The 16,801-nt window shown below is 51.5% G+C and overlaps 2 protein-coding genes across 2 annotated transcripts; one reads left to right on the top strand and one right to left on the bottom strand.

Moving 5' to 3' along the window:
• Positions 1-136: 136 nt before the first annotated feature.
• Positions 137-4,145, top strand: Znf576 (zinc finger protein 576). The gene is made up of 3 exons (XM_004873094.4): positions 137-313; positions 607-707; positions 2,291-4,145. The coding sequence occupies exons 1-3, from the start codon at positions 297-299 to the stop codon at positions 2,716-2,718; spliced, it is 546 nt and encodes a 181-aa protein (XP_004873151.1). The 5' UTR covers positions 137-296; the 3' UTR covers positions 2,719-4,145.
• A 4,895-nt stretch (positions 4,146-9,040) lies between these two features.
• On the bottom strand, positions 9,041-14,841 carry Znf428 (zinc finger protein 428). The gene is made up of 2 exons (XM_004873101.4): positions 14,658-14,841; positions 9,041-9,707 (listed from the first exon to the last, which is right to left on the bottom strand). The coding sequence occupies exons 1-2, from the start codon at positions 14,731-14,733 to the stop codon at positions 9,202-9,204; spliced, it is 582 nt and encodes a 193-aa protein (XP_004873158.1). The 5' UTR covers positions 14,734-14,841; the 3' UTR covers positions 9,041-9,201.
• Positions 14,842-16,801: the final 1,960 nt, after the last annotated feature.

Consider the following 16,801-nt stretch of genomic DNA (forward strand, 5'->3'; position numbering starts at 1 on the left):
GTCTGAGGACCGGACCGGCGTGACTTTACTACTGCCGGGCGGAAATCTGTGACCTCGACTTTGAGAAGTTTGTCAGGTCAGAGGGAGCGGAGACCTTGGGAGGGCTCAAGATTCAGTGGCCTTATCCTACGCCCTGTGGTGGCGCTGTCGCGAGCGACTGACAGGCACTGCGAAAGGCAGCCCTCTGGTGTACCGAGAAGAGCAGAGGCCTGGGCTACAAGCTTTTGGAGCAGGGAGCTGAAGGCAGTGCTGAGGGTAGCGGGACGCGGGGGTCTCGATGGAACAAGGGTCACAGGATGTCCCTCGAGAAAAGGCAAGCTAAAGAGTGGGAACCGCTACCAGTCTTAGGACACGTGAGAGAGTGGGATGAAGATGGTGTCAAGATCAAGGGTCACAAGCTCTGAGGGAGTTACTTGGGGGGAAGACCCTAGGCTTAGGAGAATCAAACTCGGGGACTCTGAGCTTCTGGGAGGCTTGAGGCTTCTCTGGTGAGAGCGCCATCAGAGTTCATGCAGATTGTGTGACGCGGGAGTCAAAGGATTAGCGGGCCCGCTAAGGCTGGTGACAGTACATGGCCTCACTCGTACATATTCCTCTCTTGACCAGAGGCGTCCCTGTCACCATGGAGGACCTGCATCCTGAAGCGAACATGGAACAGCAAGGTTCGCCCAAGGAGACGAGTCCCAGCGGCTCAGGAGGCAACCTGTGTGAGTACCGCAGGCTACAAGAGGGTGGGTGCGGGAGCGATCTCGAGGGAACCTGTGTAGCATTTCAGTGTCTAGTGCGCCGGGGCCCTGTCTGCTAGGAAGGTGCTGCTGCTCTGCTAGGAACGGCAGTGCCCCTCCTCACCCTTATACCCAGATGCATTCACCCTGGCCCGGCCACAGAGGGATATGTGATGCAGTTCAGAGTGGGAGGGCGGCTTCCTGGAAAGGCTTGGATTGGAAACATGTCTGGGAATATTTCTGGGAGACAAGCCCCAGGGTTTTGGTCCCAACAGCTCCCCTAGACTCTAAGTGTGACTGGACTTCAGTTTCCCTGCCTGTCAAAAGACACTGCCACTATCCATCTTGCAGGGCTTCCCTGAAATTGGCTGAAAAAAAGGGACAGCTTGATGTGAATGAAAGTAACCTGTTGGATTTAAGTAGCAGCAGCAGCTCCTACTAGCTTATTGTATGCTAGAGACATTCATTCTCATATTCTGAATGACTAACATGCATGCTCTCAGTCTCCCTAAATAACAGACCCTGTGTAACTGGTGCTTACTTTAAGGTGAGGGAATGAGGTAAAGAGAGGTTAGGAATTTTTGTTGTTGTTCTTTTTTTGTGTGTGTGCCGGGGATTGAACTCAGGACCTTGCACTTGCGAAGCAGGTGGTGGAACCACTGGTCTAAATCCCCAGCCCTGAGAGGTTAGGAATTTTTAACAAGAACCATAGTGTCAGTGCTTCCAGCCAGGCCGCTAGGAACACACCTGCCTTGAACAAGTTGGGCTTATTGCTCATTGTAATACCGCAGGGGAACTGAGGATTTCTCAGAAAGAGAGTATTAAAAAGGCTTTATAGGATTTTGAATTGGCTGTGGTAATTTGAATGAGGGTTCAAAGAAAGAGGGCTGTGCCCGGAGGCAGGGACAAGTCTCTGACTGGCTATCTTAATAAATCCTATGTAGAGTGCGGGAAGAAAAGAGCTCAAGCTGGGACTGCTGGAGCAGCAGTCACTCCTGTTAGCCAAGGTAGGGGGGTGGCTGATCATTTTTGTGGCATTCTGTTAAACTGATTATGTTCAATAGAAGAACACCAAGGCCTAGCTTTATCAGCTCAGCTTCCAGATGTCTGGTTGCTTTTCCTGCCTCGATAGTAATAATTGCAGATACTGTACAACACTGCCCTAAGCACTTATATAAATTAACTTATTCCTCCCAACAACCCTTGGAGTAGATACTGGTATTTTCCAGATGAGGAAGCTGTCCTACTAGTTTGCGTAGGAAGTGGTGGAGCTGGGGTTCAGTCCTCAGCCATATTCTAGTCTGACTGGTGTCTGCTGGCCAGACTCTCTGGGTTCCGGTCCTGGCTTCACCTTTTCATGTCCAGGCCTCATGACTGGGCAACTTGCCTGACCTCTCAGAACCTCATTCTGCTCACCTATAAATTAGGTCCAATAAAGTTTTGTGCCATTATCCAGCAGCAGTCTTGTGAGCCTAGAGCACAAAGCATTGTTGACATGATGCTGGGGCCTGGGAGGTCCTGGAGACTCCTGCTGGCCTCCCCCGACCTCTCCCCACATCCCGCAGGCCACCTAGGGGCCCCGCAGTGCACCCACTGCTTCATCACCTTCGCCGATTCCAAGTTCCAGGAGCGTCACATGAAGCGGGAACACCCAGCGGACTTCGTGGCTCAGAAGCTACAGGGAGCCCTCTTCATCTGCTTCACCTGCGCCCGATCCTTCCCCTCCTCCAAGGCCCTGATCGCCCACCAGCGCAGCCATGGTCTAGGCACCAGGCCCTCCCTGCCGGATGCACCGACCATGGCCCAGGCTCCCTTCCCTTGTCCTGACTGTGGCAAGGCCTTTGGGCAGGTGGCCTCTCTGAAGCGGCACCGCCAGGTACACAAGGCCTGCAGCCCTCCTGGCCCCTTTGCCTGCACTGAGTGTGGTCAGGACTTCGCCCAGGAAGCCGGGCTCCATCAGCACTACATTCGGCATGCTCGGGGAGAGCTCTGAGTGTAACTGAAGTGCCCTCCACAGTGATGGGGGCTCTGAGGCTGGTGGGACCCACGCATGACAGGAGGCACAGGCCTTCAGGGGGCCCTACAGGGATTTACTCTCCTCCCTGGGAAGGCAAAGGGCTCTTGATAGATAGAACTCAGAAGGTTCTCATTTAGAGCTTCAGTCGTTGGAGGACACAGGGTCTTTCGAGATACAGTGAAATCAAATAATTGTAAGCTCTTTGTTTTAGAAAATGAGCAAGAAAGAGCAAGAGGAAAACTTTTTGGTTTCCTTTTTCCCAGTTAAATAACCAGCTACCGATCATGTAATCACCTTCAGTTTACCCTGACAGATACCATGGGCCACAAGAGCAAACTGCCCTGGATCTGTGCCTGAGTAGGGGGCAGGGAGGGCAGGTGCTGCTGGCCTACAAAGCTGCTGCCTAAGTTCCAGACCTGGAGCCACATGAGCCTCTGGGGATGGGACAGCAAGGCTGGGTGCTGGACCCCAAGTCACACAGGGGTTGCGATTCGGGTTCTTGTCTTCCTCCCACTCCCTGCCAGCCTTCTCTACTTAATGTTTTTTGTTTTTTTTTTTAACTTAATGTTTTTTTATCCATGTAGAGATGGCATAAACAAGCTCATGGAAATAGTATCTAAAAACAAAACATCCATATTCAAATGTCTAAGCAGGGAGCTCTGGCTTTTAGTGGGGAGCGCTAAATAACATAAAGATATGGGGTGGAGGGAGGGCAGGGCAGAGTTGGCCTAGCCCTATAGGGAAACTAGTTTGGTATCAAGCAGAGATACCTTCTGTTCCATGTTTTATTTGGCCAACACTGGAAGATCTCCCATTACAATCCTATTTTAGCTCTCTCAAAGGCCTGACTCAGGGCTTACAAGGTCAGCACAGCAGAAGCTCCAAACTAGAGGTGAGCCGCAGGTGTCATCCTGACAGGAGATGAGACCCACCAGGCCTGCTTTACTCCCTAACACTACCTGCTGTGTTGTACCTAGAGACAAAGGCTGATGTCCTACATAAAATGCTCACAGGCTCTATTCAGATTGGAGAATTTTTTTTTTTTAAGCCCACAGTTGAGATGAATATAGTAGAAACTGACAGCTGCCTCTCAATTTTGTTAGGCACATGGTAGTAAGTAAAAGGACTACATTTCCCAGACTCCTTGCAGCTAGGTATGACCACTTTACGACTGATTTCCTGGGTAGAATCCTCAACCCTGGGAAAGGGACATGTCTCTCCTTTACCTAACTGGAGTGTAGGTGTGGCACCCAGTCATCTCGGACCATGAGGACAAGACCAACATATGAGATGGCAGAGCAACAAGGTAGCAGGAGCCTGGGTCTCTGGTCAGCCTCACACACCACTTCATACCAGCCCACTTCAGCACCATTACCCAAGAGAAATAAACCTCTCTTATTTAAGCCACCTTTACTTTGGGTCTCTGTCACATGACACAGAATTTATAGTGTAAGGCAGGAGTCTGCAAACTAAGTTTTAATTGGAACATGCAGGTTCATTCATACATTTTTTTGCCTGCAGCTGCTTTCACACCAAACATATCTGAGTAGTTGCAACCGAGACATTGCAGCCTACAAAGCCATTTGGCCCTTTACAGTAAAAGTCTGTCAACCCTCTAACTGAAGACTCCTGCTAGCTTTCCCCTCTCCTCAGACATACTCTGAATCTGGAAAAAGAATTGCTATTCTGAAAAACACTACCTCTAGCAGGTGTGTATGTGTGTGTGCATGCATGCATGTGTGTGCATGTGTGATTTGGAACTCCTTTTTAGGGGAACTTAATGGGCAACAGGTTTGGAGTTAATTGGCCATCATTTTTTCTAAGATATCGACTTCACCAAATACTTCTTGTGGTAAAAGCCCACAAGTTTCTGACCCAGATGTTTCCACACCACCCCTTCAGTGGCTCCCCCACTTCCAAACCTGAGAATCTAATCCCACATATTCTCCTAAGTGAATGACCTGCCCAAGTACACTGGAGGCTTCCTTTTCTCTCTGCATTCCTCAGATTCCTAAGACTTAGATGGCATCACTGGTGGCTTCCATTTTTTTTTCCTTCGGTACTAGGGATTGAAACCAGGGCCTTCATGCAGAGCTACACTCCCGGCCCGTTTTGTTTTGAGACAGGATCTTGCTAAGTTGCCCAGGCTCTGCTTGGACTTGTGCTCCTCCTGCCTCAGCATCCTAGAGTGCTGGGATTACAGGTGTTACCCATCATACCTGGCTGCTTTCCAAATCTTTACCTCCAGCTCAAACCCCAGACATGGGGTACACCTGTGTGGATGACAAATGGAAATCTCAAATTTAAAGTGGATCATTGCGACCCCTGCAGCCCCTGGCCTGGTCATCTGCCATCCTGTTAGTGAATGCTGAGTTCTGGAGTCTGACTCCTCACCCAGCTGTAGCCCTAGTTTCCTAACTGCTGCCCTGATGCCTTCCTGCCTCCTTTGTCTCTAATACAGACCACTGTAAACCAGGCCACGTCAGTCCCCCCTCTTGACCCTCCAATGGTACCCCATAAATAACACCCAAAGACCTTGCCCCAGCCCATGAAGCAGTCAACTCCCTCCCTGTTCTGTCTTCACTATATTCCAGCCATACCTGCCAGGCTGGCTTCTGCTTCAGGACTTTGGTATTTGCTGCTTCCTCTGGGGTGTTCTTAGCCCCAGAACTTTGCAAGCCTACCTCATCATTCAGGTCTCCACATGTGCCACTTGCTAAGAGAACTCCCCTCAGCCTGCTTGGCCCGAGGGCCCTTCTGCCCTTTCCTGTCTTCACGGCACTCTTCAGCCCCCAGCACCACCGCATTTTAGTTGATGCAATTATCTGTGTCCTTACACTAGGATCCAAGCTCTTAAGGATGGGAAGGGTGGGGCCTCAGACCCTCTCTGCTTCATCCCCAGGCCTAGGGTAGGATGGGAGCTCAAAAAGTACTCACTGCCTTCCGGTTGTTAGCTAGTCAGCCACAGGCGCAGCCTTCCACATGGCTCTATGATGCTGAGCCTTTCTGCAAACTGTTTCCCAGACTCCCTCGAGAACTGACCTCCTTAAGTTCTGGGCTTGAAAGGTACAGAATGGAAGGAGAGAAGAGAGGGCCAGGGACTGACCTTGCTTAGAATGGTATGGGAGGAGCGGGCAGAGGTACCCCACCTCCAGCCGCTCGGACTCTAGTACCTTACTATACTCTCCGCATAGCAGGCACCATGCTCCTCCTGAGATTTAAGCACCAGCCACATGGCACCTGGTCACTGGCTCCTGCACCATGGCACTTGGCCTGTCCTTCAGGCTCCTACTGGGTCTGCTATATCCCAGTCAGTCCTAGAGTGGGTGTGGATTCTTGCACACACTGATTTTTGGATTGCCTCACTTTCCTAAGTTTGCATTTTCAAGTCTTCTACCATCTGTACATCCCGTTCACTGTACTCAGTGGAGTGGCCAGCGTGGCATCCATTCCGACTGGCTACTGACTAAGCCAATGGGCAGGAGACCAGGGTCCTGAGTCCTGGTTTCTTATCTGCTGGTGGATCAGCAATTCTCCCCATCTGTGCTTAGGAATCTCTATCTTGTGGCAGAAGCGAGGTTAGCATGACTGCCCTGGGTAACAAAAAACTCACAATCACACTATAAATGTGCTATGGTTTGAATATGTCCCCCCATGCTCATGTGCCAGGAGCCCAATCTCAGTGTGATAAGAGCCAGGGCTTTTAGGAGGTGACTAGGTCATGAGGACTCTGAATGGGATGAAATATCCTGTAACGGCTTGAGGGGACTAGCTAGGCCTTTTGTCTTTCCATCTCTTCCACCACATGAGGACACAGCAGGAAGTGACCATAGTGGAAGCAGACGCTGAATCTGATGGCGCCTTGATCTTGGACTTCCCAATCTCTTAAACTGAGGGAAATACATCTCTATTGTGTATGGAGTAGCCAGTCTCAGGGGGTCTGTTACAGCAGCACACTGTCTTGTTTGCACAAGACGCGCATCTCTGCTTTGATGCTTAAGAGATTCTGTAATGCTCAGCTATAGTGGTTATGGAAGTTCCATTTTAAAGAGTAGATAAATGTTAGGTTCTGCAACTCTGGGGTGGAAAGTGGGCTTTGAAAGACATTTTGGCCTAAGATCCTGTAACAGGTATTACAACTGCAAATATTCTTTAGCACCAAGCAGGCAAGGGGTCTGGACTGGGAACCCTTGTGAATGCTCCATCTGTAGAAGTGGCCTCTACTCAGTTCTGACAAATTATTATTTTATGTGAAATTACCCATTTTTCAGTGTTGGTAATCAACGTGGTCTTAAAAACCTTAGTATCTCTGTGGGAGATCAGAGACACCCTGTAAATATCAGATGGTAGCTGTGGGCAGCCACACTGCTACCTCTGCTGTGTGGCTTAATGGTAAGAATGTATGCCGCGTCCAGTTGTCTGGATGCAAACCTGGACTGTTTCTTACAGGCTGTGTGACTTCCAGCAGGTAACCCAACTTCTCTGTGCTTTTGTAGTAGTTGTAAGATGGCCCTGAAAATAGCCCCTCCACCTCTCAGGATTGCTACGGGGATGGAGAGGAAGCCAAGGTGGAAAGAATGACTTAACCTGGCCCCACTCCTGTCTGCGCACCTCCCGCCAGCCCACCCCATGCCTTCCACCGCTCCAGCCTTGTGGCTCCACATGCGCCTCTACAGATGTCCCAAGCAGGCTCCCATCCAGACATTTGCACTGGGTGCTCCCAGGGCAGCCACAGGCCACTCCCTCCCTCCCCCCAGGTCCTGCTCTGATGTCACCTTCTCGGTGGCCTGACCCGTGTCGAAAACAGCAACCCCCCCAAGCCTCCCAACCCCCTTCCTCCCTCCCTCTCCACACCGCTGCTTACCTTCTAACACCCCACACATTTTGTATGTTTTACTTAAATATCTGCTGATCTTTCCCAGGGTAAAACCTCTACAAAAGCAGGACTGTTATTCATTGTGTTCACTGCTGCAGTCCCAGCTGCAGGACAGTGCCGACCACCTTGTGAGCACTCAATAAATCGGTGCTGAATGAAGGAGTATATCAGTAACCGCCCCACCTTGTAAGGATCCCATGCCTCTGTCCACAGAAAGCACTTAGCCCAGGGCCTTCGGGCTGTGTGCACTGACTTAATGATGCCATTACAGTAATTCAGGTCCTATTCTTGAAGGCTCTGAGTTGCCAAGCTTCAGTGCATTAACACACATAAAGCACCTGAGAACAGGGCCTGGCACGGTAAATGCTCAGTAGATGGGAGCTATCATTACCATCAGGCTTCAGTGCCAAGCCTCTATTAGTACTTTCGCATTGTGGCATGGCCGTGACAAGGTGACCTCTTCAGCTCTCTGCCCTCCCTTCATGTTCTTACAGCTAGCTCAGCCCTCCTCAGGCACTTCCAGATCTATGGCTCTGATGCCCCTTCTGCAAGTCTGTCACCTTCTCAGAGGACTACATGCTTTATTTGTTTTTTGTGGTCTGTTTTGGTACTGGGGATCGAACTTGGGACCTTGCACTTGCAAGGCAGGTGGCGGAACCAGAGCTAAATCCCCAGCCCTGGACTACATGCTTTAAAATTGCAACCTCTCAGAACAGTTCTTCCCCCTTTACTTCCTTCCTTCTATCCTGTCTTTCTATTTTGTGGTACTGGGGATTGAACCCATGGCCTTCACATTGACCTGCATCCTCAGCACCATCCCCCTTTTGGTTTTTTTGAGACAGGTCTCACTATATAGTTCAGGCTGGCCTTGAACTCTCAGCGATCCTCCTGCCTCAGTCTCCAGAGTGCTGGGATTAGAGACATGCAACACCAGGCCCAGCCTATCCTCAGCCCTTTTTAAAAGCACTTTTTTATTTTGAGACAGGGTCTAGTTACTAAGTTGTGGGCCAGGGATTTAGCTCAGTGCTTTTGCCGCCTGCTGCGCTAGCACAACGACCCAAGTTCGATCCCTGGTACCTAAAAAAAAAAAAATTTGACTTGAGACAGGATCTTACTAATTCACTAAGATGCCCAGCGTAAGGCCAAACTTGTGATCCTCCTGCCTCAGCCTCCCAAAGTACTGTGATTGCAGGCGTGGGCCACCATGCCTGACTATAAATGTTAGTTCTCTTGGCCTCAAAATCCTGAGGTGCTGGGCCGGCAATTTAGCTCAGTGGTTTTGCCGCCTGCTGCGCAAGTGCAAGGACCCGAGTTCAATCCCCGGTACCAAAAAAAAAAAAAAAAAAGATCCTGAGGTGCCAAGGAGAAGCCCAGGAGCACAGTTCAGATCCCCCCCGCCACAAACACACACTGGACCAACACTCTCGGAATGTGGCTTTTATTCCGGCCTTCGAACATCTACTGCTAAGACAACACAGACCTGCAGTACCCCAGCCCCCATGACCATTGTGACCACTCTCACTTCCTAGTGCCCTTCTCCCACCCCACCCCTTCTGCTATGCTCCCTGGCTGGGGGGCTTTACCTACACCTCACCCCGGGCATGCAGCATGAAGTGGCCATGCAGCTCCCCGAGGTTATCGAAGGAATCCTCGCACTCAGTACAGTGGTAGGTGCCCTCCTCCTCTTCCTCCTCTTCCTCCTCCCCCCCTCGCCCAGCTGGTCGGCCCTCCCCAGCCCGAGGGGGCTCTTCCTCTTCCTCCCCAAGGGCTCTGCCTTCAGGGGCTGGTGCTTCCTGGGGGGCTGCAGCAGGGCAGCAAAGCCGGCAAGGTGGGGTGCCTGGTGGGGCCTCCCCAAGCGGTGACCGGCCACAGAGCTGGCAGGGCTGGGCCGCAGGGCCCGGGGGCTGGGCTGCACGGGGGGCCCGGCGGGATGGGCCTCCCCGACCCCCACCAAGGCGCTGCTTCACCTTGTAGCCCGGGTCATATTCGGGATCATCAGTGGTCTCCTCTTCCTCCTCCTCTTCATCTTCTTCCTCTTCGGAATCTGGCTCTGAGAGAGTGTATTCGGAGTCAGAGGAATGCTCGGGGCCTGTTGGGACAGATGAAGGGAGAAAGCGGCGTCAGAGGACAGAGGACTCTGCCCAGATGTTCCCTTCCTGAGCCCCATTGAGACTCTGGTGTGAAGACAGCCCACAGCCTTCCTTCCCCACAAACCAGTCCTCAGCCCCAGACCTTGCCTGGCACACAGCAGATGCCCTGAACCCATGTCTCCAGCAAACAAATGTCCAGCAGGAACTGCAGCTGGGTGGGGGTGGGGCTAGCACATGATGACAGCATCCACTGAGGCTTGAAAAGCCATCCTTATACATTAACCTACTTAACCCTTACAACAACCCTTGGAGGGAGGTACTACTGTCATCCCCCTTGACCAATGTGGAATCTAAGACCTCAAGCAGTTAAGACAACTCATTCAGCCTGGCGCGGTGGTGCACACCTGTAATCCTGTCCCTCAGGAGGCTGAAGCAAGAGGATCTCTGCAAGTTTGAAGCCAACCTAGGCTATAACAGTGAGTTCAAGGGCATCTTGCACTACAAAGCAAGACTCTGTCTCAAAAAGCAAAAAAAAGAAAAAGACAACTCACTCACCTTCAACCACAAAACTCTAACATAAAGAGCTACTTGCCAGTGGCTGACACTGGATCATTTCAGGAAAACACATTTCAAAAGGTAAATTAAGCAAATTAAAACATGTCTTCATAAATATGTATTTTGATATATGTGGTCATATATGCAGAGTGAATTAAAATATTTTACTTATAAGTATAGATACATAACTATGATTTCATGAGTATAAAGGACATGCCTAGGACAAGTTTAAGAAAAAGGGGACACTGGGCATGGTGGTGCACACCTGCAATCCCAGTGCTCTAAAGCAAGGGGACCAAAAGTTTGAGTCCAGCCAAAGCAATTTAGCAAGTTCCTGTCTCAAAAAAACCCCCCCAAAACACAAGGGCTGGGTATGCAGCTTCAGTGCAAAGGCCCTGGGTTTCATCCAAGTACTGCAAACAAAGGAAAAATTCAGTCAGTGTACAGAAAAGGGCGCCATCCACAGTCAGGCTGGTGGGGTGCACACAGAGCACCGTCATCGAGGGGACACAGGCTTTGAAAGCATCTGTGGGACCACAGTGGCCTCCCCCTGCATCCACTGGGCCCCCAGCCTCCATGTCCTCCAGCAGCCCAAGGGACCCTGTGTCCTGAGCCAGCCAGGGCACCAGTGCTCTGCCCTCACTCATGTTACAGTGGCCACAGGCCCTCTGGCGCCTCTCATCAGCCACAGTGGGCTCCTCACTATCTCTCAAAACCCCAAGCCTGCATCACCTTCCTGCAGATAGACCAAGCTTGCTCCCGCCTCTCCTCTATGCCTCTGCAAGAGTCACCTTCTCAGTGACACTCTGGCCACTCTGTCTGACCAGCAGGCCCTCCCTAGTACTCCCTGCACCCGTTAATCTGCCTGATCTTTTTCTCTCCTAGCCTGATTCATGGGCGCGCTTATGGCCTGTCCCAGAGCAAGGACCCTGGCTCACTGTAGTGGTCCTCGCCTCTAGCACACTTTGTGCCTGTGTCTTTGTGGATCGAGTCTCTTTGCCTTCAATTTGACAGATCCCTTCGCGGAGGCCTCCCCGTGTGCTGTTCCTCTCCACTGTGAATGTCCGGCCCTGCTTTTCCTTTAGCACCCAGGTGGGAGCCCCCTTCTTGGCGCCACTGTCCCAGACATCTCAGGCAGCCAGTCACTTTTGCTCTTACCCTCCCACTGTCCCAGCTCCGAGCCCCCAGGGCTGTGGCATCTGTGTCCAGGTTCCTTGGCCACCAGACCAGGGGGGACAGGCCTGGTCGGACTTAATCCCTGGGTTCCCCGCCTCACCAGCCAAGAACAGGTCATAAACGTTTGCTGAACAGCCCTCCCTGCCACTCTTGCTGCCCCTTACTTGTGTCTGTCCATCCTGTGTCTCCCCACCATCTAGCAAACATTTTCTGAGATGCTGGTGTGTGTGGCCCCCATCTGGAACGCTGTCCTCCCCTGTCCACCTGCCGCTCCAGTCCATCCTCAGGATCCAGCATGAGCTCCGTACTCAGTGAAGCCACCACCCTGATGCCCCAGCCCCCAGCCCCCAGCCAAGCGTCTCTCCCCAGTCCCTCTGCCCTGGCTGTCCTCACCCCAGCAGGCCCCCATCACTGTCCTGGAGTTTGTGGCTTTCTGGGTCCCTGCACATCTCTCCAGTCAGACCAGAGCTCGTCAAGGGCAGCTCTGACCTCGGGGTCTCACCACTCCCAGCAGAGGACATGGGGGCCAATGACCGCCAGGGGCCCAGGCTCTGATGCCCTATCCAGGCGGTTCCCTCTGCAGCTCCCCACAGGGACCCTTTCCTGCTCTACCAGCAACTCCTGCTCCCCCGCTTCAAGGAGCAGCTCACATATCCCCTCCTCTGCAAAGTCCTGCCTGACCTCACACCAGGTGGTTGGAGTCTCTCTCCTCCGAGCTTCCCTTTCATCTGGGCTCCATTGCACCCCGACCATCCGTAGTAGTGACCATCTAGGTCTGGAGACTCCTCCCGGCAGGGCCTTGTCCCATCTCCACAGCCCCTGAAATGCTGAGGCAAGTCTGGCTTGGAGCATGTTTGCTGAAGGACCCAAAAGGAGGAAACATCTCTGGCCTAGGAGTTCCCTTCCGGGTACGGCTCCTTGCCCTACTGTGACTTCTCTTCCAACTGTGACTTCTTGCCTTTCTGGGGGTTATAGACCCACTGTGACTTTGGGTTCTGCTGGGGGTGCTAGCCTGGTCATGACCCTTGGCCCTGTTGGACACCTCCGTTGGACTGTAACTCCGCTTGCATCTGGGGGCCATCATCTGACTGTAACTGTTCACTTTCCTCAGTGACTTTGCAGCCCCCCACCCCCACCTCTGACTTCACACTACCCACCCTCCAGGGGCTTCAGTACCCACTATGACTTCACACAGTTGGTCTGGAACAGGTAGTCAGGTCACTGTCCGTGGCTACCAACTCTCCCACAACCTCCATGACTTCCAGGGCTGCAAGTCCGTTTGCGTCCACCATGCCTTCTCTACCTAAGAGAGCCTCAAAGCCCAGCCAGGCTTCAGCTTCCACCGGACCCTCCATGTCTGCCAAGGCTCCCACGCCTCCTGCCTCCTTGAAGACCGCCAAATTAGCAATCCCCAACAGCTCCTCAATGCCCCCCAAGTCATCGATGTCCCCTAACTCAGTCATTAGCCCGAGCAGTTCCAAGTCCACCAAATCAGCAAATACAAAGACAGCCCCTTCGAAGCGCTCCAGCAGCAGGTCCCAAGCACATAGCAAAGCAAGAACACCCAGCAGGGTGAGCACAGACACCAGGGCCAGCACCGACACCAGGACCAGTGAAGCCAGCAAAGCCAGAGATGCAAAACACCACTGGCAGAGGCACACACAGCCGGGGCCGAACTCCAGGGAGAAGACACCGGAGCTCCTGGGGGTCACCCAGCAGGGCCAGCACTTCCCGAAGCATACGAACTCATGAGGCTGGACCAGGCATGGCCAAAAGGGTGAGAACTCCTACCTCCCAGAAAAAACAGAGCGAGGGCAAGAGTTACAGCCAGTTTGGAACCAACAGCTGGGAAAGGAATGACAGCCAGCCTAGAATTGTGAGCAGGGAAAAGAGTTACAGCCCACCGGGAGTGTCAGGTACAGGGAGTAGTTCCAAGCTGGCTGCAACCCCCAGGAGGGCAAAGAGTTACAGCCCAACCAGAAGACCCTTCGAGGAGAAAGGTTACACCCAATCTCCAAAGTCACTGAGGAAAGTGAACAGTTACAGTCAGATGATGGCCCCCAGATGCAAGCGGAGTTACAGTCCAACGGAGGTGTCCAACAGGGCCAAGGGTCATGACCAGGCTAGCACCCCCAGCAGAACCCAAAGTCACAGTGGGTCTATAACCCCCAGAAAGGCAAGAAGTCACAGTTGGAAGAGAAGTCACAGTAGGGCAAGGAGCCGTACCCGGAAGGGAACTCCTAGCCAGATGAGAACACAAAGCCAATCTAGAAACCCTAGAAAGGAAAGAAGTCACAGTTGGTCTAGAACCTCCAGTGAGGAAAGAAGCCATAGCCATTCTAGAAGTGCCAGCAAAGAAAGAGATCATAGCCGATCTAGCACTGCTAGCAAGGAGAATGGTCACAGTCAATCTAGAATCTCCAACAGGGAGAAAGATCATAGCAGATCTAGAACCCCCAGGAAGGAGAGAAATAATACAAGACAATCTAGAATTCCCATAAAGGAGCAAGATCATACAAGAAAATCTAGAACTCTCAGCAAGGAGAGAGACAATACAAGACAATCTAGAACCCCCAGTAAGGAAAGACATCACAGCCAATCTAGAACCTCTAGCAAGGAAAGAGGTCACAGCCAATCTAGAATCTTCAACAAAGAGAGAGAGATCACAGCAGATCCAGAACCCCCAGCAAGGAGAGAGATCATACAAGACGATCTAGAACCACCAGCAAGAAGAGAGATCATACAAGACAATCTAGAACCCCCAGCAAGGAGAGAGATAATAGCCAATTTGGACAGTGGAGAACACCTAACAAGCGGAGAGGCTACACCCAATCTGGAACCTCTGGCAAAGAGAGGTCATGCAAGACTATCTAGAACCTTCAGCAAGGAGAGAGGTCACAGTGAATCTAGAACCTCCAGCACTGAGAGTGACCACAGTTGTTCTAGAGTCTCCAACAAGAAAAGAGATCATAGCCAATCTAGAACCCTCAGCAGGGAGGGAGGCCTTGGCCAATCTAGAACTCCCAGCAAGGAGAGAGATCCCAATCCATCTACAATGCCTAGGAGTTTCAGTGGGAAGAAATCTAGCAGCTCAAGGAGTTCCAGTCAGAAAAGAACCCATAGCAAGACAAGGAGCCACTCCCCATCACGACTTCCCAGTGCAGCCCAAACCCTGAGCCATGATAGTCAAGCCAACACTACCTCCAAGGCCATCTTACCTGGGGAAAGGTCTTCATCTTCTTCTTCCAAGCTGGCATAACCCCCAGTCTCAGCTGGCTCACGGGTCTCTGTCATGGCCAGTGGAGGGACAGGAGATAGGAGTAGAGCAGCAGCTGGGCAGCGTCCCTCTCTGGCCAGCTCTCCACAGTCACACCTCCAGCAACAAGCTCTTCTAATACAGGATGTAGGCAGGTAGAGAAGGATGCTGGACGGGGAAAGGAAAGGCCTGTGGTGACTCGACAAATTTTTACAAAGCACTCATCCGCACTCCAAGCCTAGCTGTATGTCAGTGCTAAGGGTGAGAAAAAGATGGCCTCAGCCATCTCAGACAACCTACATGCCCTCACTGAGAGGCCTTGGCCCTTGGTATGCCTAGGCTTCCCCATCTAGGCAACAAGACTACTTTTTGGTCCTTTTTATTTAGGTTTTATGAGACAGAATCCCACTATGTAGTTCAGGCTGGCCTCAAACTCGTGGTGATTCTCCTGCCTCAGCCTGAGGGCTGGGATTACAGGCCTGCACCACCATACCCTGCCAGACACTCCAAATATTTAACAGTAGGTACTGGCATGGGCACCAATCAGAACCCAGAATACAGAGCCAGGCATGGTATAGTCCATACCTATAATCCCAGCACTCAGGAGGGTGAGGCAGGAGGATTGTCAAGAGTTCAAGACCAGCCTGGGCTACACAGCAAGACACTGTCTGAAAAATTAAAAAAATTAAAAAAGTAAAAAAGTGGAATGGGGGCCTGTGCCAGGCATCAACCCTTTAGATGCTGGGTTGTGAGTAAGTCTGGGACTGGGAGAGGATGCAGTGTGGGTTAGGGATGTGGAACACTTGGTACAGCAGGGATTTACCAACAATCTAGAAACATTTTAATTTTTAAACAATGGGTATGGCCACACTCGTTCATGAATGTCAGTTCTGTTAGTTCTCTTAGTTCTGTTTCAACTGGGAACATAGGGTCTAGGCTTGACTCTTAAATCTGTGGACGTTTAGCTGTGCAGCTTCAAGCAAAGGACCAAAGCTCTCCAGCCTTGTTTTCCACTCTATAGGAAAGGGGCTTCTGGGCCTTGACTCATGCTCTCCTCACAGCCCTGTTAGAGACAGTACCTCCTTTGTACAGGTGAGGAAGCACAGGTGCAGAGAAGATACAAGGTAGCCCAAGGTCAAACCATCTGGTAGGTGGTTGAAGCCATGTCTTCCTATGTCGGGAGCAATGCTACATAATTTTAGGGAAAAATCATTTGGTTAGCTTAGTTCTGCCTACAGCCCAGCTATGGAATTCTGAGACATAATTCCATTTTGGCCTCCAGTCACAACTGAGACCTCAATGATCCAGTGATGCTGTGATTTCCCAGGACAAAATTACACCAGCTGAAAACATCCTGGGAGGAACAAACATCTACTCAGTTCCTCATTGTTCTTGGATTGTTACATCTTATTAATGCTGATGTACTGAACTCTCTGCAGGTCATTTGTTACATTTGTTTCTCCTGATGTACTGAATAAAAGGTGCAGTAAACTGGGGGCTTTCCTCTTTGCCGCTGAGGGCAGCACTGATCAGGCCAGAAGTTCAGCTTCTTCTCAGTCTCATTTTCCTACCCTTCCTGTAATTCGCCTTGTGCTGCCGTGGCTCGCAGGAGACTAGGATTTACTGCAGAGGTTCTAGTAATGTCCCCTTTCCCTGTTCCCTACAATCCCACCCCTCCTAAAATGATCTCTCAGCTCAAAAGGTGTTTTGAAGATCAAGTAGGCTCCTCTGTATAATCTGCTGGTATGTGGCAGGTACTCCACAAACGGGGGCTGTTAACTAATCCCTCCCCACCTTCCTATAAACTCCAGCCATTCCAGACTTCCTGCCTCTCCTCATGCACACCTGGACTTTCACATTCTGAGGGAATATAGTATACCCTGCTACTGCTGTCTGGAACGGCCTCTTCTTCCTTCTCTTCCTGGAGAACTCCTTTTCACTCTTTAAAGCCCACCACAAATGTAAGGATATCTGTACTTCTTCCCAGCCCAAATATTCCCTCTGCCTCTCCCAGGAAGCCTTCCCTGATTCCCCTGCCTTCTCTCCCTCTTTCCCAGTGGACTCTTACACACACACACACACACACACACACACACACACACACCC

Source organism: Heterocephalus glaber, unplaced genomic scaffold (assembly GCF_053883595.1).
Source record: "Heterocephalus glaber isolate CG9 unplaced genomic scaffold, H.glaber_assembly_v1.0 deba00001744, whole genome shotgun sequence".
NCBI classification, from domain to species: Eukaryota; Metazoa; Chordata; class Mammalia; order Rodentia; family Bathyergidae; genus Heterocephalus; species Heterocephalus glaber.